Raw genomic sequence first — 20895 nt, 5'->3', positions numbered from 1 at the left:
AAAAATCTCTTAGTCGGTATGGACTGTGTCTATATTTAATATTCCATGCAGTGCACTGCATTAACTTACTGCATCTGAAAAAGGCAGTGGAACAATGGTGTAGACACAGTGCAAGGTGACTAAAAATATAGAACTAGAAGCGAGTGACAGGTGAGAAGTGGGAGTAGAAATGCCTCCTTTGTTATCCCTAGAGCCTGGTTTGATGTCTGGCACAAAGCTGGCCCTCAATTAATATTTATTGAATAAATGAACGTAAGTCATTTGCAGAGATGAGAAAGCTGAGCCTATGGGAATAGATCTCAGAAAGAGGACATTACTTGCTAAGGTTCAAAAACAGCCCTATGGATTCCACGTATAAGTGGTATCACATCGTATTTGTGTCTTTCTGACTTACTTCACTTCATATAAGAGATTGGCACAATACTGTAAATCAACTATATTTCAATAAAAAACCCAACAAAACAGAAAAACAGCCCTTTGGCCCTATGGTCTGAATTGCCAACAGTTGCCTGTCTTAGAGGAAATGATTCCAAACGTAGCCCGAGTTAGGGATGGTTTAGGAGTTGTAATTTCAGGAGCTGTGTGTGTGTGTGTGTGTGTGCGGGGCAGGGGTGCATTCTAGATTTAGGATACCAAAATGGAAGTGAGAGATTTGCCCCTCGATCAAAGTTGATATTAATTGTATTCATTTCGTAAGGGTCAGCCTATCTGCACAAGTTCCAGCTTCTCAGTGCAATCAGTGCAGTTCCTTTTCCACAATGCCCCAAATACAAACCTTTCTTTACAGGTTACCAGCCGAGGGCCTAACTGCTCTAGAGCATTCTCTAATTAAAAGGTTAACGGATTTCCTTTCCCTCTTTTCAAGCGAAGGACCTGAAATATCAATTCGACTGACCGGGATGACTCTTTCAATTCCCATCCTCAAGGGGGCGGTGACCACGGAGCCACTCCTTAACCACGCGCGCTGAAATCTGCTGCAAATACCTTCACGTTCCGCTCCAGGGTGCGTCAGATTAGTCCCAAAGACCAGCACCGCATACTGAGCCTGCGCGTATTGGCGCCGCGGAGTAGGCGCATGCGCTTTGAGGCGGAGCTCATACAGGCCGCTCTGGGCGGGTCTGGGCAGCGCCAGCGTTTTGGGGCCTAGGAGCCGTGGGAGGAGCCGGCGGCTTCACCCTGGTAACCAGAGCGCTGTAGCTGCCCCGCCTTGCAGGCCTCAGGACTGTCATCGCCTTTGGGTGTGGGGTACTTTGGCCAGCGTCCCCGGAAATAGCCCCGCCGGCCTCTCTCAGACACCCCCATCCTCCCCACGCCGCCGTCGCCGCCGCCATGCAGGGGGAGGACGCCAGATACCTCAAAAGGTGACGACCCCCCAAGGCTCGGTCCTACCCTCCTTGCCCGGACCCTGAGGTTATTCTTAAAAGGTTCTTGGGTTGGCCGTGAGATGTCACTGGGCAAAGCTTACAAGAGGGGTGGGAGACAGGGGAGAAATCACGTAAGGGGAGGGGGGGAAAGGTGAATTAAAAAGAGGAAGGGGCCCTTAGGGGGTGCGGGTTTCTCCAGGCTCTTACCTGACTCAGCGGGGCCCTGACAGCATTGCAGATGGTTTCTTTGCTACATTACATTGTTCAGGGTAGAGGAACGAAGGGCGGAGTAAACTGCGTCTTCCTATTTTTCCCCGATACTCCGACTCTCCATTTTCCTTTAATAGATAAATCCTGTGGGAGCCTGGAACTGAAGTCTTCTGGCGCCTCTGTACTATGTCTCCAATTTGGGGTTCACTGCCATGGGGTTTTGAAATGAAGGGGAAAGAAGTGGTGGCTTTTAATTAATGGGAGACTGGATTGAGATGTTGCTTTCCAGTTTATTTCTGCTTTCCTCATCCATTTCACTGCCATGTATACAGTATAATTTTTGTAGGAGGTTCGTAATTATCAAGAGGTTTGTTCAGGAGCTTGACATGAAACAGGCCATCATTTCTTTAGTTTAAAAATATATGTAGTATCAATTACTCCTTAAAGAAAAATGTAATCTGTTGGGATTATTTATTTGACTCAGGTCAAAGATAAGATCATCCCTCAAAAAAGAATAACTCTCGCTGGACCAAGAGTTAGCAGTGATCCAGTACAAAAAAATATTTTAATTAGGAGTCTCCATTTTTAGCTAAGTCCCTGTTACTGATTGTGCAAATACCCTAGAAAGTCACATGTATTCTTTTGGACTCAGTTTCCTTACCTAAAAATGGGGCAAGTATTACTTTATGATAGGTATGAGGACCAAATATGAAAATGTTTTAAAAAGATAAAACATGCATGTAAGGTGGTGGCATCATTTCAATTCATAGTATACTTTTACTGAACGTATTTATCCCAGCTTGGCAGGGCCCTGATCATCACAGAAAGATCTAACCTTTAAATAGACTCTTAAAAGGGATTGAAATTATTGTAAAATCAATCAAGCAACCAACTGTATTCACTGTCTTTTTAGGCCTGAAGCATATATTGCCTGCCTGTCCCATTTTATAGAAATATATCTGAAACTGTTACATAACCAGAGCTTATCAGTAAAAATTTCAAAAAAGAATATGTAATCATAACAAGTATATAGTCAGCATTTATTTCCTCACTGCATTTTACTTACATTGGTCATTTAAAATATCTTGATTGAAAATTTGGTGAAAGAAGAAAACAAGAAATTCTTTCTCCTTCAACTTTAAAATCAAGGTTGTTCTAGAGCAAAGAGTCACTATTACATCATTAGCTTATTTTCATGTAATGTAGTTGTGCCAGAAAATAGTTTTTCTTGGATTCTGGTATCCTGTGGTCCCTTAGGCATCCTGTGACTTGTAGTTTGCAACCTATTGCTTACTTTTAAAGCTAAATTATGTGGAGTTCAACAAAAAAATCAGACAAGTCACTATAATGTTTGAAGTAAAATAAGGTCAGAATCTGGAAAGGCTGAAATATACACTTCTCAATTTTGTCTAATTTTGACAATATAAATAGTTTGCATTGCCTGCTTTCAGTTTAGAAATGTGCATCCAACATATAATCATATAGGCCCGATGGCTTATGATATGACAGAACATTCCATTTTAATGATTGATTCTTTGATAGTAATTACATATATTCATCCCTTTTGCAATATTTTTACTTTTATTATTTTGTTTTTAACAAGAGGGCAGTATGTTTTCAATCTAATTGATTCATTCTAATTTTAATTATTTAATTTCAGTGGTTTCATTGTAGCTATCACTGAGGAATCTCTAGTCTCTATATGTTTACATGTGTAATAGATTATAGAATCAAAAATGAGGTTTCATTTTTTGTTCTGCTACCCATTAGTGTTCTGATTCAATAGTGCTTAATACATACTTACCAAATAGTTAGACCATGCCTAGCATTGTTCTGATCACTGAGGAAATGATTAAATAGACACAGTTCATATCCTCAGTCAGATATGCACACAAATAAATAGACAGTTAATCTAGTGGGTTTTGTTTTTTGCCTCTTAAAACTCTCTGATGGCTTTCCATTGCTCTTGGAGTTACAGCACCAACCTTTTCAGCTTCATCTCTCTCTGCTCCCCTCCTGCCCCCAACAATTCCATACTTCAGGCTTACAGAAATAACTTCTTTTAGATCCCTGTGTGTTTCAGTGTTAGACTCCAAGTGCCCTTCCCATTGCCTGGTATTTGCCTTGTTCTTTATCCAGCTAACTCTTCATCTTACCTGTTTTAGCTTAAATGTCACTTTTTCTAGAAGGTATTTCCTGAGCTGCCCTTTCCCACCCCACAATCTGCCATCCAGGTCAGATATACCTGCTAGCTTCCATGATAGCTAATACCTTGTCTTTTCTCATTCTTACTATTTTATTGTTATTGTTTGTCTTTCCTGCTGGTCTGTAAGCTTCAGAAGGGTAAGGATTTTTGCATCAGTATTCATAAAGGATATTCATAAATTATATTCAAAAATATATTCTGTTTTTATGGCGTCTTTGTCTTTCTTTGGTATCAGGGTAATGGTGGCCTCATAGAATGAATTAAGAAGTGTTCCCTCTTTTTCTAGTTTTTGGAGGAGTTTGAGAAGGATTGGTGTTAATTTGGTACAATTCACCAGTGAAACTATCTGGTTTTGGACTTTGTTGGGAAGTTTTGATCACTTATTCAACCTCTTATTTTGGGGGAATTCAGAATTTCTATTTCTTTTGTGTCAGTTTTGGTAGTTTGTGAATTTCTAGCAGTTTTTCCATTTCATCTAGGTTATCTACTTTGTTGGCTTACAGTTGTTCATAGTATTTTTTTTTTATTTCTGTGAGGTCAGAGATAATAGTAATAATGTCCCACTTTAATTTCCAATTCTAGTAATTTGAGTCTTCTGTCTTTTTTTCTTAGTTTAACTAAAGGTTTGTCAATTTTGTTGAACTTTTCAAAGAACCAACTTTTAATTTGTTGATTTCCTCTATTGCTTTTCTATTCTCTATTTCTTTTATCTCTGTCTTTATTATTTCCTCCCTTCTACTAGCTTGTTGTTTAGTTTGCTCTTTTTCTAGTTCCTCAAGGTGGAAAATTAGGTTATTGAGTTGAAATCTTTTCTTTAATTGAGATATAATTGACATATACCATTAAAATAGTTTCAGTTGTACAACATAATGATCCAGTATTTGTATATATTGCCAAATGATTACCACAGTAAGTCTAGTTAACATCTGTCACTATACAGTAACTTTTTTATTGTGATGAGACTTTTAAAATTTACTCACTTAGCAGTTTTTCATATATACAATATAGTATTATTAACCATAGTCACCATGCTGTACATAACAGCCCCAGGACTCATTTATTTTATAGCTGGAAGTTTATACCTTTTTACCAGCTTCACCTACTTCATCCACTTCAACCACTTCCCACCTTTGGCAACCACCAATTTGTTATCTGTATTTGTGAGTTCAGGTTTTGTTTGTTTTGCTTTATTTTTAGATAAAAATAAATAGTGGGATCATATGGCATTTGTTTTTCTATCTCTGACTTATTTTACTTAGCACATTGCCCTAAGCTCTATTCATGTTGCAAATGACAAAATTTTCTTTTTTTTTATGGCTGAATAATATTCCAGTGTGTGTGTGTGGGGTGGGGGTGGGTGTATACACAGATATATGTATATTTTATCCATTCATCCATTGATTGACACTTAGGGTGCTTCCATGTCTTAGCTGTTGTAAATAATGCTGCAGTGAACATGGAGGTACATATATCTTTTGGAGTTAGTGTTTTCATTTCTTTTGGATAAATACCCAGAACAGAATTGCTGGATCATATGGAAGTTCAATTTTCAATTTTTTTGAGAAACCTCCACACTGTTTTCCATAGTGGCTGAACCAATATAAATTCCTACCAACAGTTCACAGGCTTCTCTTTTCTTCACATTCTCTCCAGCACTTGTTATTTCTTGACTTTCTGATAATAACCATTCTAACAGGTGTGAGGTGATATTGCGATTTTGATTTTATATTTCTGATGATTAGTGATGTTGAACACCTTTTTATGTAATGTACCTGTTGCCCATCTATATATATTCTTTTGGAGAAATGTCTGTTCAGATCCTCTGCCCATTTTTTGCTTAGATTGGTTTTTTGCTATTGAGTTGTATGAGCTCCTTATATATATATTTTGGATATTAATCCCTTATCAGATATATGATTTACAAATATTTTCTCCCATTTGGTAGGTTGCCTTTTAATTTTGTTGATGGTTTTCTTTGCTCTGTAGAAGCTTTTTGGTTTGATGTAGTACCAGTCATTTATTTTTGCTTTTGTTGCCTTAGTTTTTGGTGTCAGATCCAAAAACTGATCACCAAGACCAAAGGCAAGGAGCTTACTGCCTATGTTTTCTTCTAGGAATTTTATGGTTTCAGGTCTTACATTTAAGGCTTTAATCCATTTTCAGTTGATTTGTGTGTATGGTATAAGATAGCGGTACAGTTTTGTTCTTTTGCATATGGCCATCTAGTTTTCTCAACACTATTTATTAAAAGGACTGTCTTTTCCCAGGTGTATATTCTTGGCTCCTCTGTCATAAATTAATTGGCCATATATGTGTGGGTTTATTTCTGGGCTCTCTATTTTTTCTGTTGATCTGTGTGTCTGTTTTTATGCCAATATCATACTGTTTTGATTACTGTAGCTTTGTAATATAGATTAAAATCAGGATGCATGATGCTGCCAACTTTGTTCTTCTTTCTCAAGATTGTTTTGGCTATTCAGGCTCTTTTGTGGTTCTGTACAAATTTTAGGATTTTTTTGTTCTATTTCTGTGAAAAATGCCATTGAGAATTTGATAGGAATTGCATTGAATCTTTAGATTGCTTTGGATAGTATGGACATTTTAACAATTTTAATTCTTCCAGTTCATAAGCATGGAATATCTTTCCATTTATTTGAGTCTTTTTCAGTTTATTCCATTATTGTCTTATGGTTTTCAATATACAGGTCTTTCATATCCTTGGTTAAATTTATTTCTTAGGTATTTTATTCTTTTTGATGCGTTTGTAAATGAGATTGTTTTCTTAATTTCTCTTTCTGGTAGTTCATATTAGTGTAAGGAAATGCAACTAACTTATATACATTGATTTTGTATCCTGCAACTTTACTGAATTTGTTTATTCTAACAGTTTTTTGGTGGAGTCTTTAGGATTTTCTTTATATAATATCATGTCATGTGCAAATAGTGATGGCTTTATTTATTCCTTTTTGATTTGGATACTTTTCATTTCTTTTTCTTGCCCAATTACTTTGGCTACCACTTCCAATACTGCGTTGAATAGAAGTAGCAAGACTTGGCATCCTTGCCTTGTGGTTGATCTTTCAGGAAAAGCTTTCAATATTTCACCCATAAGTATAATGTTAGCTGTGGGCCTGTCATATACCATCTATATTGTGTTGAGTTTCGTCCCTCAATACCTACATTGTTGAGAGTTTTTATAATAAATGTATGTTGAATTTTGTCAAATGCTTTTCCCACATTTATTGAGATGGTATTATATGACTTTTATCCTTCATTTTGTTTGTGGTGTATCACATTGATTGATTCGTGTTTGTTGAACCATCTTCATATCTCTGGAATAAATCCCACTTGATAATGGTGTATGATTGTTGTTTTAAAATATTGTTGAATTCAGTTTTGTAGCATTTTGTTGAGGATTTTTGCATCTGTATTCATCAGGTTTGTTTTTTTTGGTGTCTTTGTCTGGTTTTGATATAACAGTAATGCTGGCCTCATTAAATGAGTTTGGGAGTGTCCTTTCCTCGTCAGTTTTTGAGAAGAGTTTGAAAAGGATTGGTGTTAATTCTTCCAATGTTTGACAGAATTCACCCATGAAGCCATCTGGTCCTGGGCTTTTTGGGGGAGGTTTTTGACTACTGTTTTAACCTCCTTATTAGGAATCAGTCTGTTCTGATTTTCTATTTCTTCATGATTCAGTCTTGAGAGGTTGTATGTTTCTAGGAATTTATCCATTTCTTCTATGTTGTCTAATTTGTTGGAGTATAATTTTTAATAGTAGTTTCTTGAGATCTTTTATATTTCTGTGGTAACAATTGTAATGTCTCTTTTATTTCTGATTTTATTTATGGGCATACCTTGTTTTATTGCCTTTTGCTTTATTGCACTTTGCAGATATTGCATTCTTTATAAGTTAATGTTTATGGCACCCCTGAGCCAAGCAAGTCTCTTGGTGCCATTGTTCCAACAGCATTTGTTCACTTCTTGTCTCTGTCACATTTGGTAATTCTCCCAATATTTCAAATTTTTTCATTATTACTATATTTGTTATGGTGATTTGTGATCAGTTATCACTTATGTTACTATTGCAAAAGATTATATCTTGCTGAAGGCGCAGCTGCTTAGCATTTTTTAGAAATAAATATCTTTAAAAATAAGGTATGTACATTGATTTTTAAACATAATGCTATTGCACACTTAGTATATCACAGTATAGTGTAAACATAACATTTATGTGCACTGGGAAACCAAAAAATTCACATGACTTGCTTTATAATGATACTCACCTTACTGCAGTGATCTGGAACTGAACCTGCAATATCTGCAAGGTACGCCTGTGTTTGAGTCCTCTCTTTTTTTCTTGGTTAGCCTAGCTAAAGGTTTGTCAATTTTATTTACCTTTCCAGAGAACCACCCCTTAGTTTCATTGATCTTTCCTGTTGTCTTTATAGTATCTATTTCATTTATTTCCCTTCTAATCTTTGTTTTTTCCTACCTTTTACTAACTCTGGGCTTTGTTTGTTATTTTTTCTCCAATTGCTTAAGATGTAAAGTTAGATTGTTTATTTAAGATCATTTTTTTGTTTCTTGGTGTAGGCATTTATCTCTATGAATTTCCCTCTTAGAACTGCTTTTCTGTATCCTTTAAGTTTTGGTGTGTTGTATTTCCACCTTTACTTGTTTAAAGGTATTGATTTCTTCTTTGACACATTGGTTGTTCAGTAGTATGTGCTGAAACTTTATGTGTGAATTTTCCAGTTTCTTCTTGTAATTAATTCTTAGTCTCATACTATTGTGGTTGGCAAAGATACTTGATACGATTGCAGTCTTCTTAAAAATATTAAAACTTGTTTTGTGGCCTAACATATGATCTATGCTTGAGACTGTTTTATGAGCACTTGAGAAGAATGTGTATTCTGTTCCTTTGGGTGGAATGTTCTGTTTATGTTTGTTAAGTTCATTTGGTCTAATGTGTCATTTAAGGCCAATGTTTCCTTATTAAATTTCTGTCTAGGTAATCTATTCATTGATGAAAGTGAGGTATTAAAGTCTCTTCCTACTATTGTATTGTTGTGTATTTCTCCCTTTAGGTCTTTTAATATTTTCTTTATATATTTAAGTGCTCCTATTTTGGGCATATAAATATTTACAAATGTTTTATTTTCTTATTGAATTGACCACTGTATTATCATATAATACCCTTCTTTGTCTCTTATTACAGTCTTTATCTTAAAGTCTATTTTACCCAACATAAATATAACTACCCCAGCTTTCTTTTGATTTCCATTTTTATGGAATACGTTTTTCCATTCCTTCATTCAATCTGAGTGTGTACTTGCATTTGAAGTGAGTCTCTTGTAGGCAGCATATAGATGGGTCATTTTTTAAAACCATTTATCCACTCTGTATCTTTTGATTGGACAATTTAGTCCATTTACATTCAAAGTAATGATTGATAGGTAGATACTTATTGTCATTTTGTTCATTGTTTTCTGACTGTTTTGTAATTCCTCTGTTCCTCCTTCTCTTGCTCTCTTCATTTGTGATTTGTAGATTTTCTCTAGTGTCATTAGATTTCTTTATCTTTTGTGTATCTACTATAGGTTTTTGCTTTGTGGTTACCATGAGGCTTATGTAAGAACATTTATAACAGTCTATTTCAAGTTGTTAACACCCTAAGATTGAACACATTCTAAAGCTCTACATTTTTACTCTCCCCTCATTTTACGTTTTTGATGTCACCATTTACATTTTTTTAATCTTGTGTGTCTTTAACAAATGTGTGTAGTTATAGTTATTTTTACTACTTTATCTCTTAACTTTCATGCTAGCTTTATAAGTGATCAACCTACCACCTTTACAACATTTTAGATTATTCTGAATTTTACAACATATTTACCTGTACCAGTGAGATTTATATTTTCATAAATCTTTCAGGAAAACTATCTCTCCTTCAATTCACTAGGAGAACTTGGCTGTGTAGACTAAAAACTGGTTGGCAGGGCTTCCCTGGTGGCACAGTGGTTGAGAGTCCACCTGCCGATGCAGGGGACATGGGTTTGTGCCCCAGTCTGGGAAGATCCCACATGCCGCGGAGCGGCTGGGCCCGTGAGCCATGGCCGCTGAGCCTGAGCGTCCGGAGCCTGTGCTCTGCAATGGGAGAGGCCCACGTACCGCAAAAAAAAAAAAAAAAAAAAAAAAAAAACTGGTTGGCAGTTTTTTCCTCTCAGCACTTTGAATATATTTTGCTACTTCTGGCCTGCAAAATTTCTGCTGAAAATCTGCTGATAGTCTTATGGGGGTTCCCCTTGCACGCAACAAGTTGTTTTTCTCTTACTGTTTTTTTAAGATTCTCTCCTTGTCTTGGATTTGTGACACTTTAATTATAATGTGTCTTATTGTGGCTGTCTTTGGATTTATCTTTTTTTGGAACTCTCTGGACTTCCTGGATCTGGATGTCTGTTTCTTTCTTCAGGTTAATGGAGCTTTCAGCCATTATTTCTTAAAATAAGTTTTCTGCCCCTTTCTCTTCTCCTTCTAGGACCCCTCTATTGCAAATGTTGGTCTGCTTGATGTTAGCTTATAAATCCCTTAAGCTGTCTTCACCCCTTTTTTGTTCTTTTTACTTCTCTGGGTGTGTTCCGTTGCCCTGTCTTTGAGTTCACTGATCCTTTCCTCTACTTCATCGAGTCTAATGTTGAAGCCCTTTGTTGTATCTTTAAGTTCAATTATTGTGTTCTTCAACTCTGTGACTTCCATTTGGTACTTTAATATTTTCTATCTCTGTTGAAATTCTCACTTTGTTCATCCATTCTTCCCCTGAACTTAGCAAGCATCTTTACGATCATTACTTTTAACTCTTTATCGTATACATCATTTATCTCTGTTTCATTATGGTCTTTTTCTGAGGTTTTATCTTGTTCTTGAAACACATTCCTCTGTTTCTTCATTTTCCTTGACTCTGTGTTGGTTTCTATGCATTAGATAAAACAGCCACCCCTCCCATTCTGGAAGGAGTGGTCTTGTTTAGGAGATGAACCTTTTTATTCAACCATGCCTAGCTCTTGGTTGTCTTTCAGACCTTAGTGATTGTCCAAGTAGCCTACTTTATTTTTAGTGCTCCCTCTGAGCTGAGTCCTGGGGTAATAACCAGTTAATAACTGTTTTTTTTCTTTCACTAATGTCTCTTTGAACTCATGAATACAAGCCCCAGTGGCCACCAGAACCAGGTGATCACCTGGGTGGCAGCCACAAAAACTGGGGCACCAGATAAGTGTACAAGCTCTCCTCCAGGATATACTAGTGCTCTGGAGTGGGACAGAGGGAGAGTGCTCTCCCAGGTCTCTGGAGAGGATGACAGTCAGCCTTTAGATGTGTTTAATTAGAAGCCTGCCGCTAAGTCCACAGCTATGAAGATAAGCTAACAGATCTCTTTCATAGAAAGATTGGTTGCCTCAGTCTGTTGCCTCTCTGCTGTGCCCTGGGAGTGGTAGCCAGTTAAGAACTCCCTTTCTCTGTTATGGTCCTGTGGGACCTGGGAACGTAAGCCCTGAGGGCCACCAGAGTCAGGTGATCTAGAGGTGTCCCCTGGGCAGCAGCTGCAATAATCAGGGCACCAGAAGACAGCAGTACAAGCTCTTTTCTGGGAGATACTGGTGATCTGGAGAGCATAAAGATGGAACCTGACAGCCTCCATCCTGTGTATTTCAGTAGACTCATATGCTAAATTAGATGCTGGCCCCTCAGGCTGACCCTTTAAGATAAACAAATAATCCTTTTTAACAGAAAGTCTAGGTGCTTTTTAGTCAGTTGCCTCTGCACTAGGCTTTAGGGTGGGTGAGCTTGCATGTGCAAGCCCTTTAAGAACTGTTTCACTGTTTTGATATAGCCACTGGGGTCTCATGGAAGTTAGATGTTTTGGGGGCTTGTTTCTCAGGTGTAGGTCTTGAAAGTTGGGTTCCAGATGTAGGGTTCAAATCCTTCATTCCTCAAGTAGCAGCTCAGGTGTGAGTTTTTGCCCAGTTGTGGGTCTCCACACCAGACGTGGGGTTTATGGCAAGATTTTGTCTCAGTCTCTCTTATTTGCTTCAATGTGGGTTTTCTTGTTTGCTCAATTTGTGGGCATTGCTCAGCTAGTTTGGGTTTTTTGTTTTTCTTTTTTTTAGTTGTGGTGTGTGGACTCCCCCTGCATTGGGAGCCCCCTGCATTGGGAGCATGGAGTCTTAACCACTGGACCACCAGGGAAGTCCCAAGGTGGGGGCGGGGGGGCATTCAGAGGAAATTGTTTTATAGATGGTATAGACTCAGTGCGTCTATGGGAGGAGGTAAGTTCAGGAACCTCCTACATCACAGTCTTGAACACAAACCTGTAATAAACCCTTTTGACAGCAATAATTTTTAAAAAAACCTGTTAATGAAAAATAAAGGGATAAATTTTGTTTCTCTAGGAAATTGATGATGAATATGGAGCACAGTGTTAGTCAGCATCTGTTATCTGTTGTAGGGATCATAATGATATCATCGACCACATGAAGTCTAGAAACATCAGGATGTACTTTAGAAGTTAGTAGTTAAGAATACTCTGCCTGAAGGTGACAATTATCACATGTAGATAAAGAAAGGTATATCTTATATCAGTCTGTGAAGCATGACTTCATATTGAGATTAAAAAAGCAAAACTTTTTCTAAATCAATTTAGCACATTTTTGGTTCCAGTTTTCTTGTGCAGGTTAAAAAAAAAAAGGTGAAGTAGACTTGTTATTAAGAAGGCTCCATTAGTACAAGAAATTTGCAGACAGTTAAAAGATATAAGTTTAATATCAATGTCATAAGATGCTACAAATAGTAAATCAGTTAATTCTAATAATGGGCTAAATTATTTCTCACCTGATTCATGGATTCCAAATAAAGCATTTGAAGTTCATTGTCGCAATTGTTAAATATCTGACATCATTATGAATGCCATGTTAAATTCAGTTTAGAAGTATATTTATAATAGGCAGGAGATGGAAACAACCTAAGTGTCCATTATCGGATGAATGGATAAAGAAGATGTGGCACATATATACAATGGAATATTACTCAGCCATAAAAATAAATGAAACTGAGCTATTTGTAATGAGGTGGATGGACCTAGAGTCTGTCATACAGAGTGAAGTAAGTCAGAAAGAGAAAGACAAATACCGTATGCTAACACATATATATGGAATTTAAGAAAAAAAATGTCATGAAGAACCTAGGGGTAAGACAGGAATAAAGACACAGACCTACTAGAGAATGGACTTGAGGATATGGGGAGGGGAAAGGGTAAGCTGTGACAAAGTGAGAGAGTGGCATGGACATATATACACTACCAAACGTAAAATAGATAGCTAGTGGGAAGCAGCTGCATAGCACAGGGAGATCAGCTCGGTGCTTTGTAACCACCTAGAGGGGTGGGATAGGGAGTGTGGGAGGGAGGGAGGTTCAAGAGGGAAGAGATATGGGGTTATATGTATATGTATAACTGATTCACTTTGTTATAAAGCAGAAACTAACACACCATTGTAAAGCAATTATACTCCAATAAAGATGTAAAAAAAAAAGAAGTATAGCATTTAAGATAAAATTGTTCATTTTGTGGTGATAATACAAGTATAAATTTTGATGAGGCACATTGCTATGGTAAAAGCAATTTTTCATACTAAATCAGCTATCAATAGCAGATGTGTACTTGTCACAGGTTGCATGTAGACATAATTCATAATTGTGTCCAAAAAGCTGGAATATTTTACCAACCAAAATAGAATTTGAAACCATGTTTGTCAATTTAAAAATATTTATATCATTCGTAAATATAGAGTAACTGAATTACAAAATGTTCTGAGCCTTTAGAGAACACTTTGTAAATCAGCCAATTGTCCTGCAAATGGTTTTGAACGTTTTGTGAGGGAATCTTGTAAATTTCATGCAATGTAAGTTAGAAATAAAGAATCAAGGTGATATATACAGTGGAATTTTACTCAGCCATAAAAAGAAACGAAATTGAGTTATTTGTAGTGAGGTGGATGGACCTAGAGTCTGTCGTACAGAGTGAAGTAAGTCAGAAAGAGAAAAACAAGTACCGTATGCTAACACATATATATGGAATCTAAGAAAAAAAAAAAAAAGGTCATGAAGAACCTAGGGTTAAGACGGGAATAAAGACACAGACCTACTAGAGAATGGACTTGAGGATATGGGAAGGGGGAAGGGTAAGCTGTGACAAAGCGAGAGAGTGGCATGGACATATATACACTACCAAACGTAAAATAGCTAGCTAGTGGGAAGCAGCCGTATAGCACAGGGAGATCAGCTCGGTGGTTTGTGACCACCTAGAGGGGTGGGTTAGGGAGGGTGGGAGGGAGGGAGACACAAGAGGGAAGAGATATGGGAACATATGTATATGTATAACTGATTCACTTTGTTATACAGGAGAAACTAACACCATTGTAAAGCAATTATACTCCAATAAAGATGTTAAAAAAAAAGAATTAAGGTGTTCAACAAATGAAGTATCTAGTATTTGACTATATGAAGTTCTAAAGGCAAAGTATTCTTTTAAAGTCATTATATAGTAATTTTGGAAAGTATGTTACACACAGTATATATAATATGAGCTTAGTTGGTAATATGTGTATTTTATATATTCAGTGGCAGTGCCAAGGGGAACAGGGAAGAGGTTTATCCATCCCATAATCTCCATCAGCCCCCACAATGATATAAACATTTAATACTTGTGTCAACCTTATGTGAATTGCTCTTCAAATGTAGTTTTAACTCTACCAGATTGCTACCCTTAAGCCTCTTTAAAGAAATTCTAGAGCTGACATTCTCTCATTATATATTATTTACATATAGATAGAAAAATGTCTGGATGTGTATGTGCTAAATGGTAACAATTGGTTTCTTCTAACTTTTTCAGTTTATTTTTTCTCTTTGCTAATTTCTGTGTTTTTTTTTACAGTAAGCATAAATTGTATTAGTAATAAAAAATAAATATTGTAAAATTAATTAACTTCTTTAAAACACACATACAGAAAAGAAAAAAGCAAATGAAAGCTGAAAAGCAATAGTGAGGTTCTTTGAACTATTTGATTTCTTTGGAGAAAGGCAAAATATCAGACCAGAGGATAACAATTATGCTTTTCCGTCAGTTGTTAATATGTGGAAGACCCTCTTTGAAAGTGTTGGTATAAGGTTACTCTTAGGATCTGCACTTACATTTCATCCTTATGATTCTCTTCAATTGGATACAGTTACACTCTCCTATATAAGAAGTTCAGTACTGGGGTTGCTCTCCATTTCATCAGGAAGCAAATATCTAGTTCTCTTTATAATTAGTTTCTTTAATGCTACATTACATATGTTTTTCAGCTCTCTTACTTACTCTCTTGATTCCTGTGGTTTCTCTAGCTTTTGACTGCTAGTCTGAACTTGTATGCATTTATCTTATCTTTTGGAAGCTGTACCATTCTCTTTAATATGTGTGTATATATCTAATAACCCAACTCCCTGTTTTTTACTGGCCTACCTGGTTTTTGCTTTTATTCTTTATAGGTTTGTTCTGTATGTCTTACTGTCAATTTAGTTGCTGACCTACCTAGACTCTAGCTTCTGTATATTTGATTTCCTACTCTGTCTCTACACTTGACTCTTAATCATTGTCCTAATACAGACTGAAGAGCCTTACCCTTGTTGTAATAAAGAATTCTGGTGAAAAAAAATTTAAAAATTACATTGAAAATATGCATAATAAGCCAATTATTCCTAACTGAAGGAAAAGCTTTGAGTTTCTGTTTATTGGAATTTAAGGTGTTGTCATATTTCTATTCCTTCCCATTAGGCTAAAAGACCTCACTAGCCAGCTAGCTGGCTCGGACTACAGTTGGAAATTTTGCTTGTTTCCATTGCTTAATCTTCTTTAATAAAACTCATTTTATCAGATCCTAAAGTGGCCAATAACAAGTAGTGATTAATTCATTATTGTGGCAACATGGATGGACCTGGAAGATATTATGCTTAGTGAAATAAGTCAGGCGGAGAAAGACAAATACTGTATGTTTTCACTTATATGTAAAATATAAAAATAAATCAACGAATATAACATCACAGAAACAGACTCTGAGATACAGATAGCAAACTAGTGGTCCTCAGAAGGGAGAGGTGTAGGGCGAGGGCCAAAATAGGTGAAGGGGATTAGCAGGTACAAATAGCTAGGTATAAAATAAGTTACAAGGATGTAATGTACAGCACAAGGATTATAGCCAAAGTAAAAATATAAAATCACTATGTTGTACACTTGAAACCAGTATAATATTGTAAGGCAACTATACTTCAATTAAAAAAATTTGTTCTATAACTGTAGGGGTCTGGGGACAAAGTATATACAATCTTTCTATTGAAACTACTGATGGCACTATAATTTGAGATCTGTGACTATAGAATATAACCTGTAAATGCTTTTTTGTTACACAACTTGTGTGTGATTTGAAGAATAATTTAGGTACTAATTCAGTTTATATAATTATGTAAGATAATACATAATCAATATTATTTTGAAGTTTAGATAATTCATGTCATTCTGTGATACAGTTAATGGGCCAATTATCGGGCAGTTTATTTTTTTTTAATATAAATTTTGGGGGAGCTACCTTTGGTTTTGAATTGCTGACTTTTGGTTGAGGTTATTCTCTCCAAAACCATCTTAATTGTTTTATTCACTGGCTATTATGCATGATTCTTTGGGTAAATGTATTTTTTCTCAGAACTATTCATAAAGGTACTTTCTGCAAGACCAAGAATTACATGTACAGTACAGAGTTTACAGAGTTGGAGAAAAAGAGTTATTTCTTGGTCCAAGTCAAGAGTAAATCTGATTTAAATGCATATGTTAATCTAGCGCACATGTTTTTGGAACTAGGAACTAGATAAAAACCTTGCATGTTTTGTGAGCTTTTAATGTAGCTATGTCTGTTTTTATTTTATATTAATAGGAAAGTTAAAGGAGGAAATATTGATGTACATCCATCAGAAAAAGCACTCATTGTTCAATATGAAGTGGAAGCTACCATTCTTGGAGAAATGGGGGATCCCATGTTGGGAGAACGAAAGGAATGCCAAAAAATGTAAGTTTTCTTCATTTGTGCACATTTGAAAGTAGTAAACTTTATAGAAATCTGATGTTATTTAAACTTGCATAGATGATAAATGATTATGGTGTTCTTACAGACATACATTATCTCAGTGAAGCAGAGACTATATTAAATTATAAATATAGAGTATATTCCAGAGAAAATCATGTTTATGTGAGCATAATTGGAACCTAATGAAAAATACCTATTCTTATTTATCCCATTTAGTAAATGCATATAATAGAATATAACTTGTGAAATCAACTATAAAAGATATGTTTATATAGGACTTTTTAGCTTAATTTAGGAACTTTGTATCTTAGGGGATCCTGTGTTCTTTCTTCCCTGGAATTACAGAAAGTGATATGACATCCAGAATTCACAAATGGGGCATGTACCTTGAATTCATCCCTTAAAAATCTAGCGCTGTGAAAGATATTAGTAATAGGACAAGCATTTTCTGACTAAATGAATTGAGCTTAGGTCTCCCAATGTTCTACACACTTTCCTTCCTGCTTTCATAGTACTTTCAGGAGTCCCTTGGGAACTGGCCTTCTTCATAAGTCTTCAGTTGCTCTGGCGATGATCTTGCGCTCCTTCCGTAGTTTTATGGAAGTAGAGAGGGTCTGAGATCACCTAGTATTCTTTCCCAACTTTCTTCCCCCCATAGATAATTTTGATTTGGGAACTAGTTAAAAAGTTAGTGTGTTTTGGTGGTATTAAGTATATTCAGGATGCTAGAAGTGCATGTGATAGTATTTAGCACACTGAACAGCGCTATATTTTAAATATATAGCAGTAGTTCTCAGCTGGTTAGGATTTTTCCCCCAGGGGACATTTGGCAGTACCTGGAGACATTTTGGTTCTCATAACTGGAGGGTGCTATTGGTATCTAGTGGATAGAGGCTGGGGTGCTGCGAAACATCCTACAATGCGTAAGATAGGCACTTACAAACAAAAAATTATTTGGCCCCAAATTTTTATAGTGTTTCAATTAAGAAACTTCATTGTATAGAAACCTGAAGAGAGAAGCTACCTACTGTCTTACTAAGATCTGTAGTCTCTCTTCTTATTTGGGTTAAAAGGCTAAATTACACAGATAATTCATTAAAAATAAACGAGTCTTTGGATAATCCACTAGATTGAAGAGATATACACATGCACACATACATACTTACACTGTAGATTTTAACTCACATGCTCACAATTTTTTGTGTTCTCTCACACTTTCTTCCATTTGTGTGTTTGTTATTGCTGCCTAAATTTTGTACATTTTGAGAAAGTAACGTCTCTTGAGATTTTATTAATTTGACTTCCAAAGAAAAGCTAGCAGATTAGGGGGTCTTTGCCTTTAGAACCTCATGCATCCACATTTCATGAGAGAAATTTAGTTTTTAGTTTTTAATGGTGTAGTCAGTAGACTTATTCAATTAAAATTAAGTGAGGGCTTCCCTGGTGGCGCAGTGGTTGAGAGTCCGCCTGCCAATGCAGGGGACGAGGGTTCGTGCCCCGGTCCGGGAGGATCCCACATGCCGCGGAGCGGCTGGGCCTGTGAGCCATGGCCGCTGAGCCTGCGCGTTTGGAGCCTGTGCTCCGCAACGGGAGAGGCCACAACAGTGAGAGGCCCGCGTACCGCAAAAAAAAAAAAAAAAAAAAAAAGTGAGAATGTTGTTATTGTTTGAAAATCTGTAGGCTTTCTAGACAAGGGGTACATTCACTAGAGTCAGCCACCTGGAAAGAGTTACTACCAACTGGCTAGTGTAAGTGGATTTAAACATCAGTATGGGAAAAACCTCTGTAACCCAACTTTGTGGTATTCAACCTGGCTCTCAAGGTTTGCGGAGGAATCATATTGTGGGAGCAAAAGAAGAATATGGTTTGTTCATAGTTCAAGAGGATTTATCAATGGTGGCAGCTGGGGGTGAAGGTTTTGAGGGGGACACTCATATAGATTGAGATAGGTGTGAAATGAAACTGTCATTAAATTGTGGTAGTCAGTGCTATGGCTCAGGTCCAGAAGACATGTATTTCATTCTCCCTTATCGTATAAAGGAATGTATAAGCTCACCTTCAACAGAGTCCCAGTTTTCTGAACATTTCATTATGAGAAATCTATGGTTAAGGTCCAAAAATAATATGGGCATTTTAAAAATTTATTTATTTATTTTTGCTGTGTTGGGTTTTCGTTTCTGTGCAAGGGCTTTCTCTAGTTGTGGCAAGCGGGGGCCACTCTTCATCGTGGTGTGCGGGCCTCTGACTATCGTGGCCTCTCTTGTTGCAGAGCACAGGCTCCAGATGCGCAGGCTCAGTAGTTGTGGCTCACGGGCCTAGTTGCTCCACGGCATGTGGGATCCTCCCAGACCAGGGCTCGAACCTGTGTCCCCTGCATTAGCAGGCAGATTCTCAAACACTGTGCCACCAGGAAAGCCCAATATGGGCATTTTTTGGTATGAGTTTTTGGTATTACTAATAGGCATGGGCTGCCTAATGAAGGGGGCCTATTCTTTTATTTTAGAAATAATCAGTGAGCACACAGCTGACATTTTCTAAAAATTCTAGTCCTACATATTTTTTGTCTCTTTTAACAAGGGAAGGATTTAGGAGAGAGATGTACACACTAACAGAAGAGAATCTTTCTGTTACTTGGATGGAAAGAAGATGATGAATCAGATTGCTAATATATATATTGGTAGAAAATAAATCTAAAAAAAGATAGAAAAAATCTGCTTTATTAAATCAAGATACTTCTGCACACCTATTAAAATGTGTAAAGTCTAAAACACTGATAGCACCAGATGCTGGTGAGGATGTGGAGCAACAGGAACTCATTCATTGCTGGTGGAAATACAAAATGCTACAGCTACTTTGGAAGTCATTTTGGCAGTTTCTTACAAAGCTAAACATACACTTACCATATGATCCAACAGTTGTGCTCCTAGATATTAACCCAAATGAGTTGAAAATGTATTTCCACACAGAAACCTACACATGAATGTTTATAGCAGCTTTATTTATAACTGTCAACAATTTTAAGTAACCAAGATATCCTTCAGTAGGCAGATGGGTAAACAAACTGTGTTGCATCCATATAGTCAAGTACTATTCAGCACTAAAAAGAAATCAACCATCAAGCTGTGAAAAGACACAGAGGAACCTAAATGAATATTGCTAAATGAAAAGCCAGACTGGAAAAGCTATATACTGTATGATTCCAACTGTATGACCATCTAGAAAAGGCAAAACTAAAGTAAAAATAGATTAGAAGTTGTCAGGAGTTCGGGGGTGGGAGGGGAGAATATGTGGAGCACAGGGCATTCTTAGGGTAGCAAAACTATTTTGTATGCTACTTTAATGGTGGATACATGAAATTATGCATTTGTCCAAGTGCACAGAACTATACAATACAAAGAGTGAACCCCAATGTATACTTAGACTTTAGTTAATAATATATCAATAGTGATTCATCAATTGTGACAAAGTTACCACACTATCACAAGATGGTAATAATAGAAGAAACTGTACTGGGGGAGGGTAGTGGGGACATATATGGAAACTCTGTACTTTCAGCACAGATTTTCTGTAAACCTAAAACTGCTCTAAAAAAACAAGTAGGAAAATTTCAAAAATATATGTTTATAGAGTTTCTTTTGTGCTTCTTCTCAATCAGATTTATGGAAACTCAAGATTTCCCAGTTCCTTGTTAAAATTAAACGTGGAGATGTCTTTTGAGAGTTTTTCTCTGAATAGACTTTTCTTTATATCTCTGCTTTCTGATGGGCAGCTAAAGTTATACAAAAATATTAAACAGTTTAAAAGATTTAAAAGGTAGGAACTTAAACAGCCAAATAAATTAGAGAAAAATTAAAATAAAGGGACAGAGTATTGCTAGGGTTCTTGTTACAGACATTAGAAGCCACTTTAGAAAATTCAAGCATAAAAGGAATTTATTAAAGGCTATTAGGTAGCT

At 36.5% G+C, this 20895-nt stretch overlaps 1 protein-coding gene across 2 annotated transcripts in view; it reads left to right on the top strand.

Moving 5' to 3' along the window:
- Positions 1–1121: 1121 nt before the first annotated feature.
- KIFAP3 (kinesin associated protein 3) overlaps positions 1122–20895 on the top strand; it is a 157365-nt gene continuing 137591 nt past the window's right edge. Inside the window, exons 1-2 of one of the 2 annotated variants that reach the window (XM_060033763.1) lie at positions 1122–1361; positions 16791–16922. In XM_060033763.1, coding sequence (XP_059889746.1) covers positions 1330–1361; positions 16791–16922 — 164 coding nt within the window. In that variant the 5' untranslated portion in view covers positions 1122–1329. The remainder of the gene's footprint in view (positions 1362–16790; positions 16923–20895) is intronic. The other variant, XM_060033758.1, reaches the window with a different exon arrangement.

The sequence above is a fragment of the Delphinus delphis genome, chromosome 1 (genome assembly GCF_949987515.2).
Source record: "Delphinus delphis chromosome 1, mDelDel1.2, whole genome shotgun sequence".
NCBI classification, from domain to species: Eukaryota; Metazoa; Chordata; class Mammalia; order Artiodactyla; family Delphinidae; genus Delphinus; species Delphinus delphis.
The sequence above is the reverse complement of the archived record's forward strand: the minus strand, read 5'-3'. Positions and strand labels throughout refer to the sequence as shown.